Below are 10,596 nucleotides of genomic sequence, written 5' to 3' on the forward strand. Positions count from 1 at the left end.
GGGGCTGGAAGACATTGGGAGCCACCACGGGCCTCCATTTCCTCATCTGCAAAATGGGGAGGAGCTCCCTTTGGACTCAGAAACTCTGTGATTTCCCCAGTGCCTTAATGTGTTATATGCTTGACTTTCTTTTGCAGAACGAATTTCCAGAAAAGCTCTTAATTCAAGGTCATTGAATATACCTATCACAGCCCAATGCCATTTCTTGTGGCTTATGTATAACAGTTCCTTTTATGCCAGAGTGTCTTAAAATGAGTCGTTTTATGTTTCAGTGAACAAATTTTGTATTTCACCGCTGTCACAAGCTTCCCCGCCCCATAATGAGGAATCCAAAATTAATCTATTGGAACGGAATCCATATCTGTCCTAAATGCTCCTAGAGCAAGACTTTGTCAGAAATAGGAAAGAGATACTGCTTCTGTCTCAGAACATCTCAAATGCTGCTGTCATTCTTCAGTTCCACTAGATGTGCTCGGAAATGTTTTTCTGATAACATGGGTTATAAAAACAAAAGTAGGAATGGCCACATCTTGAACCAGGAGAGATGCCATAAAGAATAGGGAACTGGAAAAGCATTGTATCTGTGTATCCATCCCGTCTGATGGTTCATATGGGCCCATTAGTGAGCCGAATTTGAGCCTCCAGCATGAAGTCGCTCCTCACTGATGCCCAGCTTGGTGGCCTCATCTAGGAAAAACATATCATGATGGAGAAAGAGAAGTTTAGGTTTAGATCTGGTCTAGATTCTTCACGCTGCCACATGATCTTGGCCCAATACTCCACCTCCCTAAGCCTGCATGTTCCCATTATAAATATAAGGATAAAGATAACTACTATATATGATTTTTGCTCTCTTTTTTGGTGAGGATTAAACAAGTTAATGCACGTGGAAGTGCCTAACAAAATACCTGCACATAGTAGGCGCTCTTAAAAACGTATCGCTGTTGTACAACATTGGGAATGTACTTAATGCCACTGAATCGTATACTTAAAATTGGTTCAAAGGGTAAATTTTGTGTTATATATATTTTACCGACACACACAAAGAAAAGTATTGCTGTACCTGACCATCATCTCTTAATGCCTGAAAGGTACCAGCCACATCTTCAGCATTCTGTGACCGAAGGGGCACTTAACCATACTGGCTTAGATTCACAGAGCAATATTGCTGGCGGGGACCTTGGCGGTCATCTAGTCTGACTACCCCGTATTGTGATGCTCCGTCCCACCCAGCCTGGGACCAAGGTCTTTACACTTGCCCACCTTCCCGAAAGTTGGTTCTTTGGTTGATGTTGATTCTTTTCAACATCCCAGGCGTTTGGCAGCAGAGCCTGATAGTACCTGTGCGGTGCAGGGTGGGGGGAGCCAGTGTTCTTCCCCAGGTGGAGCCGTGCCTCGGGTTTCCAAGGGGTAAGCTCCACCTTGATGTCGCGTTGCCCCAATTTCTTCTCCACCACTGGTGATCTCTGGTTGGCGTGTGACTCTCTGCTCAGCCACAGAAATGCAAATTCTGTTTTACTTTTGTTTTCACCCAAGAGCAATAAGGTTTTTCACAGCTAATAGCCATCTTTTGTTTTCTCAACCCATTTTTCTGAGCCTTGAGTTGTGGGATAGTGTGCCACCACCCACTCTTTGGATCTCAATTATTGATTATTTTGATTTGGGTTATTGATGCTAATGGAACCCTTCGAATGCATTTTATTCCCAGTGAATTGATGTGTTTTTAAAGATTCTGGTGTGGAAAAAGAGTCTGTCTTTGAATTTCCTGATTTGAACTTTGTAAGGAACCTCAATGCTGGCGGTTTTTATCTTTTAGAGAAGGGTGGGGGGAGGCAGCAGATGGAGAGGCATCCAGCCAGCTTCAGCCTTTCTACCCTGGGTGTGGTTTGTCGATAAAAATCCACGCACGGAGGAAGAGCCAGGTGACCAAGAAGTAAGTCATTTAGCAGAAAGCGCCCTTTGGGGATATGAATTGCATGTGATGCTGTTTTCTTTTGGTTATAGCAAGCGGATGAGACCCTGGATTTTGAAGAACAGATCTTGGAAGCTGCTAAATCCATTGCTGCTGCCACAAGTGCCCTGGTCAAATCGGCCTCGGCAGCCCAGAGGGAGCTGGTGGCCCAAGGAAAGGTGTGTAAACCCCACTGGCCAAGTGATGGAAAGTTCACACAGCAAGAGCCTCTGAATACTAAGAAAAAGGCGATACCGCTTGTGTCCTGACCAAGGAAGCCGTGCCGCCCCTTCCCTCCCTGACTCGCCTGGCTTTGCCCATATCATTGGATACTCTGTTTGCTTCAGCCTGGCAGACAGAATGAAGGGTTTAGCTTCCAGGCCTGTCATCTGCTTCTTGTTAAGGAGAGCTTCCACTCCAGGCAGCCATCAGGGCCTGAACAAGACATTTATTTTCCCCGCCGTACATTAGGCTATTTAAAGCCGTAAACTCATATTTTCCTGGTGGATGCCTATATAAGCACCGTAGTCAGGGGCTTTAGAATACCACGTCCAACTCCAGTGACGCCCTTCCTTTCCTTAGGACTGTTGAGCTGAATGCCGTCCAACTCTGCAGTTAGCATTTTCCTTAGCCCTTTGGACAAAAGGCCGGTCTGGTTTTAAAGCTGAGAGTTCTTCGACCTACTTCATCTCCAGTCACCGATTCCATCTGCGTTAGCGTGAAAGCCTAGTTCTTTTTCAGTGATCCAAAGGATTAATAGTACATTAGACTAATCCTGGATGTGAAAAGGCCTTCCAATTTAAAATACTCCTTGTGTCCTATTATTCCCATACAACATGGAACCACCACATCCAAGTTACATCTTGCAGAGAAGCCTCTCAGTCATAGAGGCACCACGGAAATCCTGCCAGCTTTGGGAAATTTGGTCACTGTAACTGTCAGTCACTTATATTTGATGTTAAAAGGCCTTTGCTCTCAGTGTACAGATGATGGATGTGATTGTGTCTTTTTGGTTGTTTTTGTTTTTATCATTTTTTAATATATTTATTTTATTCATTTATTTATTTTGTTGCGCCGGGTCTTAGTTGCGTTGGCAGGCTCCTTAGTTGCAGCACATGGGCTCCTTAGTTGTGGCATATGAACTTCTAGTTGCGGCATGCATGTGGGATCTAGTTCCCTGACCAGGGATCAAACTGGGCCTCCTGCGTTGTGATCGCGGAGCCTTAACCACTGCGCCACCAAGGAAGTCCCGTTGACCTAAGAACTTGTAATACAGCCAGTTCTGCGCAGCCAGTGGCCTTCCGTCTTGCTCCATGAAGTCTCTTGTGAGCTTAGCTGTGCCTTAATCCAACCTACGTCCACTGGTTCCTCTTTCTAAACCATTGTGTATCCAATATTGATGTATGTACATCTCCCCAACCAGCATGAATCTGTCCCTTTATGCTTCTCACTTATCCCCTGTAGATCTAGAAGAGTGCTGACCTCAATCACCTAGGACTTGTTGACTAGTCGATACGTAAAGACCAAAAATGGATCATTGAGAAGAACATCCTACCTAAAACTTTTGGTTTATTTGCACATGGATTAAAGAGCCATCTACGTGCTGGACACATTGCTAGATACTAGAGAATCGAACTTGACTGTGGCCAAGCCCCTGTCCTCCAAGGAACTTATGCGTTCAAGCATTTAAAAAGCTGGTAACGGAGGTGCAGCTGGACCTGGGGAACTATAGATGATATGCAGGACGTTGGGACCTTACCTGACCTTCAGCATGCCCTGATGTGCTGACAGATCCCCACTTGCATATGCAAATTTAGATACTCATCTCTTACCTCTCCAGGCACCTCCCACATGTGTAAAGGTGTTTCCTCCTGTAGCTCCCTCTACATCTGGTCAGACAATGTTTCACTGTTGCAACAATTCCTAAACAGAAGCGGGGAACATCTTACTTCCAGCTTCTTACTTCTCTCCCCACCCCTGAAAAAAATAGTCTGTATTTCCTTAAGGCGAGGATCTGTGCTCAATTGTATGGAGAGAGACGCACCCCCTTTTTTAACATCATCTGCCAGAAAGTCACAGCGTGGCTTCCAGGGTCAGGAATCAGGAGAGATTTAAGCTTCCCTCACCTCTTGAATGAAGAGACCTCAGGGGCTCCCATGTTGGAGATGGAGAAAGGTCAGCAGAGGAAATAGGCGTGTCAAGATAGCCCCATCCATGGTTCCTGAGCCATTTTCCCAGAAACGCGGTACCTGGCAGTGAAATGGAGGTCGTTGAGAGCGTTTCCGGTCGCCTCCTTGTGGCCCAGGTGGAAACTGGTCAGGACATGCAGTCTTGGAGCTGCTGGCGTCCTGCATGGGAAAGGGTGCTGCATTCTCCTGCCAGTGCTGTTGGCAAGAGTCCCAGGGAGGTGCTGCATGTCTGATGAGATGCTTTTCTCTCCAAATCCAGGGCAAGGTAGGGTTTGGGGGCTGCAGGTCACCCTGTGCCTTCCCACTCTCATTGCTGCTTTTCATACTCCACTCTAGGTGGGCTCCATCCCCGCCAACGCCGCAGATGACGGACAATGGTCACAGGGTCTGATTTCTGCCGTGAGTTGCCCCCTCCTCCTTCCCCGTTGGCTTTTTGGATCCCCTGCAGGAGGTTTGGGCCTCAAGTCACTTCTCTGTTGACTGTCCCCAGGCCCGGATGGTGGCAGCTGCGACCAGCAGTCTCTGCGAGGCGGCTAATGCCTCTGTGCAGGGGCACGCCAGTGAGGAGAAGCTCATCTCATCCGCCAAGCAGGTTGCCGCGTCCACGGCTCAGCTGCTTGTGGCCTGCAAGGTGAAGGCTGATCAGGATTCGGAGGCCATGAGGCGGCTACAGGTAATGGTCACTGATGCTGGTGGGAAAACACTCCTGTTGGAGCGGGTAAGTGTTGCCAAAGGCGGCGGTCTCGCTTCCTTGGCATGACCCACCAGGCCTTCCATCAGCCAGCTCTGTCCCACGTTTCTCATTTCCTGCCACGTGCAGCCATGCATCCTACCCCTTCAACGCCACCAAACTGACGTGCTCCACGCGTGCCTCCTGGTCTCATGCCTTGGGGTCCTCCCCGCACCAGCCCAACCTCGGTGAGCTCCTACTCATCCATCATGACTCATCTCCAAAGTCACCTCTTCTGGGAAGCCGTCCTTGAATCCCAGACCTTGGGCAGTCAGTCCCTCTTCTGCCCTGCCATAGCCTTTGGACAGACCAGTCTTGCAGTTCCTGTCACCCAGTACCACCACATTTATCTTTAGTCCGCTTTTGACAAGGCTGTGAGCTTCTTAGGTGCAGGTACCAGATCTTTATCTTTGTGTCTCTCACTCCTAAGATGGTACCTGTTTCAGTGGAGGCTCTCATTCAGTGTTTGCTTAAGGAGGGAGCAAAAGGACTGAGGAATTTATATGAGATGCTGCTAAGGTTTCCCAGAGCCCAGAGAACACACTTATGAAGGTGTCACTTGAGTTCTGCCCAGTGGATCTCAGTTTTCCTGATTGTGTATTTTAAGCACAGTGAAAGAAATGTTGGAATGAAAAAGATCACATAGCTTCACCATCTTCACATGTCCAGTGCTATTTTTTTCTCTTCCTGTTTTTATCTTACACAAAATACTTTTGTCTAGTTGTCATCCTAACAGAGACATTCTGCATTTTTTTCACTTCACGTTTTATCATACTTTTTTTTTCCTTGAAGAAAAGTCTTCCTAATGGCCCTGTGCAAAGCTCAGTGGTTCTTGCTTCATAGGTCTCATTTTTAATGATTGCATGATATTATATCAACTGATTATGCCAGAATTTCTCTATACGTTGGACATATTTGTTTCCGATTTTCTAGATGTTTGTTACTCTAATAAATGTAATGCAGATTGTTTATGTTGCTAAAAATGTTTATGTAAGATCATAAATGGCAGTAATATTTGAACAATCCCACTGAAACTCGGGACTCTCGTCGTATTTCCTAAGTTGTAAAGTGCATGGCCGTTGTTCGGTCTTCCTGTGTGTGTCTCTCTCTGACCCACCTCCCTCACCTTCATTTTCCTCCTGGCATAAACCCAGGGGAAAACGGGGAGCTGCGTGTTTGTGAATGTGCGATTCATGGATTTGGGCGACACTCCTTTGGAAAACATCCTGAGTTAAGAGAGACGTGGGTTCAAGACCTGCCTCTACTATGTACAAAGTGCATAATCTTATACAAGTCATTCCAAACCTTTCAGGCCTTAGTTGCCATGTCTGTAAAATGAGGATAGAGATGCCTGCACTGGCTCTTATGAGGGTCAGAAATGTGAAAGTGCTTTTGTAAGTCCTAAGGATTTACACAGATACAACCCAGCATCACTCTTATTATCATCATTACTGATTTATGTGGGTGCTGCAATGTTGTGTGAATCCCTTACAATGACCCAGAGGTTCTCTGGGGCTACACAGGCCTATGTTCAAATCGCAGCTCTATAACTTACCAGCTGCAGGATCTTAGATTAGTTATTCAACCTCACTTTCTACGTAGAAAAGTGAGCTAATGATTTCTGACCTCATAAAACTGTTTTGAGAGTAAGCACATGATGAGAATAAGCATATGACGTCAAGTGCTAATGGGCCTCCCCTTCCCTTCTTGCGTGAGCCCTCGTGGTCCCCCTTGGCCGCTTTAGATCACCAACCAGATGAGCCAGTTAACTTTGAATGAGAAAACTCTCAACTTTCTGATGGCTCACCCCCAAGACCAAGTCCTTGACTCTCAGGGGGCTGGGCAGGGACTATGGGAGATTTAACGAAGCCGTGACCACCGTGAAAAGGAAATTCCAGACCGCAGGTGGCAGAGGTCAAGTCCCCTGGGCCATGCTTTTTGAGCATTAAGAGTAAACCAGTGGGGGCTGTAGCCCTTGCTGAAGATCTAGGCTGCACGTGGACAAGCTCTTCTGCAGTGTGTCTGGCACTCTCCCCATCCTTGACCGTGTGGCATGAAGCCAGCTGTGACTCTAAAAGCACATCCGTAAAGGCCCTAGTTACTGTGGGGCTCCCATTCCTTCTGTGCAGGGGTAGGTTGTGCTTTCATAGCCCTTAATTCCCTCTGAAAGCGTTCAGTGAGCCCCCAGCCCTGGGCAGCCACTGTGCCCGGTGCTGGGGATGCAGAGATTGAAATCCCAGCCCCTGCCTTCAAGTTGTTCACTGTCCAGGAGGAAGAGAGGCAACCAGAAGTGTGGTGAGGGCTGCAAAGAAGCCAGCAGGGAGCTTTCCAGGAGCACTTGGGAGGGTGTGGGTAAGGCTAAGATGGACAGAAAAAGTGATCTCTGAGCCAAGTCCTCAAGTATGCCTCAGTGGGATGGGGCAAGGGGAGGTGGCTTTCTAACCAAGGGTGCAGCCCCTGAGCAAGTTTCTGTTAACACACATATCATAGTGCTATAATCATGTATTCACATAATTGTAATTCCCCTGAGAAGTGCGTGTTCCCTGGGAGCCAGGAAATGTGTCTCATTAACCTGTGAATGAGCTAAGGTTAGGTAGGTGCCAGTGTTGGTAGAATCAATGGATGGACGGACAAATGGATACTACCTAGAGAGAAATTCTGTGTGACATACCATTGGATGATAAATCAATTCATAGTCTCATGAACTGTGCCTCCACGTCTGTCTTGCTGAATCCAAATGGCTGTTTCCAATGATACAATGTGTGTTTTGTCCCCTCTCCAGGCAGCAGGAAATGCTGTGAAAAGAGCCTCAGACAATCTTGTGCGTGCAGCCCAGAAGGCAGCATTTGGCAAAGCTGACGATGATGATGTGGTAGTGAAAACAAAGTTTGTAGGGGGCATTGCTCAGGTGTGTGATTAAATCCAGACAGCGTTTACTCCCCAGATGAGCACTGTGTGAAAACAGAGACCCAAAATAACAGTGGCTTAAACAAGATGGAAGTCTATTTCTCCCTGGTCAGACAGGCTTGGGTGTAAGCAGTCTAGGGATGGTGTGGCGGCTTCTTGGTGACTGAGACCCAGACTCCAGCTGCCTGCCGCTCCACTGTCCCTGAGATGTTGCCTTGGCAACATCTTGGTCTAAGATGGCTTGATAACCACCTCAGTCTTCCAGCCAGCATGAAGACGGAAAGTTAGGGCGGGCGTGACTCTGAAGTCGTCTGCATCACTTGCTCTCACACGCCATGGGTCAGAGCTTCATCACATGGCCAGCCTAGCTGCAAAGGAGGCAGGGAAATGGAGTATTCTTTTCTGAGTAGCAGTGTACCTACCTAAAAATCAGGGATTCTGTTACAGAAAAGGGAGAGAAGAGAATTGGAGGACGGCAATATTATCATTTAAATAAAATGATGCATTTGGAGCTGCTACTCACTCCAGATTTTTGGCCCTAGAGAAAGAATGAACGATGACCCTCTCCCAGAAGTTTTCCATGTGTGGATGAGAATCTGACTTACGCAGGCCTGCATTCTTGTGCATGAGAGTGGGGTGGAAAGGTCAGGAAACCACGCTTGCATTTTGGGATGTGTTAATGTAAATCCTTTATATGAGATTGGTTTTCCACCAGGAGCACTGAAGCCCTGTGGCTGAACTTACTCATTCCCATGCCTTCCTTAGCTCTTCCTGAACCACTCTCTGTGTTTGGAAATACCCAGGATGCATTTTTACCAGAATCTGCTTCTTGATACACTAGTTCCATGAGAAGTTCCATGAAGAAGGGTCTCTGATCAAACAGTTCTGGGAATCACTGACTTCTGTACTCCCTCCTCAGATATCACGATGCTCGTTAGTCTAGCAAGGCTCTGAAAAGACCTTTGCTTTTCAGAAATCTATTTGACTTCCTTGAGCACAGACTTCCCCTTTCCCCTTTATACCTATTAACTAATATTCCTCAGATCACATCTTAGAAGCATGAAATAAATATATGAAAGCCATCTAGTAGTTAAGGACTCCAGCTTTAGCTTCGAAAATACCTGGGCCGGGTCCTGCTCCACCAGATGGGTCCCTTCAGGAAAGCGGACCCACATCTCTGAGATTCAGCTTTCTCATTGGAAAAATGGGACATTCAATAGGCCATACTTCACAGTGTTGCCATGAAGATGATGGGACATTCCGTGTAAAGTGCTTACACCAGAGCCTGCTGCATCATAGGGACACAGTATATATTTGCTGTTAAATCAGTGGCCGGAAGTCAGCTTACTGTCTTGGATCGTTGGTCTCAAAACCCGAACTGTGGCACAGAGGCTGGTCTCCAGAGCTAAGAATACTTAGTCCCGGGACATGGCTGTGTCCCACTGTAGCAGAGGCTGTGGGAGCTCATGAGGCAAGCAGTGGAGGGGAGGGCAGTTTCCTAAAAAGTTTCAGATCCATCCAGCTTGTTGCTTTGCTTCTAGATCATCGCCGCCCAGGAGGAAATGCTGAAGAAAGAGCGAGAACTGGAAGAAGCAAGGAAAAAACTAGCCCAGATCCGCCAACAGCAGTATAAATTCCTACCCACCGAGCTGAGGGAGGACGAAGGCTAAGGCCAGAACCAAGAGGGCGCAGCCAAGGGGCCGGCCGCGCGAGAACTGGATGGACAGCGGTCCTGAGGGGCCGGGCACCACCCTGGAACTGCCCCCCTCCCCCTGGGGTGAGCCGGGAGCCCTGAGCTCTCCTGCGCGCTCCCCTGTCCTGTCGGGCACCAGCTGCATGATGGTGATGTCACGCGGTACAGTGTGTTCCACCCACAGCTCCTCTGCCATCTCCCCCAACCCCGCCTCACTGTATCTCAGGAGAGAGGGGCGCGGGTTCACGGACTGGTACCAAAAAGGAGGAGTCAGTATTACATCGTCCTCAGACACTCGCGCTTCTGTTGGTCCTTCTCTGGGGCTGCTGTGAAATCTGAATAGGAAAGAAACAAAAAAAGGAAAACCAAACAGCTCGGGGGAAATCCTTGATGCCATAGCTACTCAAAGATACTCTTCTCCCTCTCAGGAGAAGATGGACGTTGGGAGTTGGACACGGTTAATAAAGGCCAGAAACATAAACCAGTGTGGACTCCAGGAGGGCACCTCGGGTCCTCCTGCCGTGTCTCAAGCACTGGCTCGCCCAGAGGGTGAAGAATTCCTGCCCCTGTTTGCACGCTCTCTTGCCTCAGTGTGTAAGCTCCTTGTACAATCTAGACCCAACTTGTATTCTGTGACCCAGAAAATCGAATGATTTTTTTTTTTCCCTCCATAATCCAAAGGGGCAGAGGTATGGGGGACTGGCAGGGCTCAGTGAGCAGGGGCTGTAATAAAATGTGTGGGCTCCTTACTCTGTAGAGGCTGTTTGAGTTCATACAAATTCATCCCCACAAACCCAGGTCCCCCAGGTGACAGTCAGTACAACAGCCCGCCTTAGGCATTCGAAGTGGGGATTCAGCTCCAATAAAGCAAGTCCTTGGTGACTTCGTCTTTAGGTTCCACGTCAGCTTCTCTGCTCTCAAAATGATCACAATTCAAGATCCTGTTAACCTGTCATCCATCCTCCAACCCGTGGTGGATGTTTTCTCTCTGTCCTAATTGTCTCAAAATCTAGATGCGTTTTAACATCATTACAAACCTTTAACAAGGTAGTTTTGCTCATTAGCCCATCTTAAAGGTGAAGACATATCGTATGTTCAGAGTCTGTCTTCTGTAGGCTACGGTTGG

General features: G+C 47.7%; 1 protein-coding gene across 7 annotated transcripts in view; it reads left to right on the forward strand.

The window, feature by feature from the left end:
* Positions 1 to 10,219, forward strand: part of TLN2 (talin 2) — a 448,850-nt gene extending 438,631 nt beyond the window's left edge. For all 7 annotated transcript variants that reach the window (XM_060151222.1, XM_060151260.1, XM_060151243.1 and 4 more), the window contains 5 exons: positions 2,005 to 2,130; positions 4,477 to 4,539; positions 4,631 to 4,813; positions 7,653 to 7,778; positions 9,319 to 10,219. In XM_060151222.1, coding sequence (XP_060007205.1) covers positions 2,005 to 2,130; positions 4,477 to 4,539; positions 4,631 to 4,813; positions 7,653 to 7,778; positions 9,319 to 9,447 — 627 coding nt within the window. In that variant the 3' untranslated portion in view covers positions 9,448 to 10,219. The remainder of the gene's footprint in view (positions 1 to 2,004; positions 2,131 to 4,476; positions 4,540 to 4,630; positions 4,814 to 7,652; positions 7,779 to 9,318) is intronic.
* The last annotated feature ends 377 nt before the right edge of the window (positions 10,220 to 10,596 follow it).

Source organism: Lagenorhynchus albirostris, chromosome 1 (assembly GCF_949774975.1).
Source record: "Lagenorhynchus albirostris chromosome 1, mLagAlb1.1, whole genome shotgun sequence".
NCBI classification, from domain to species: domain Eukaryota; kingdom Metazoa; phylum Chordata; class Mammalia; order Artiodactyla; family Delphinidae; genus Lagenorhynchus; species Lagenorhynchus albirostris.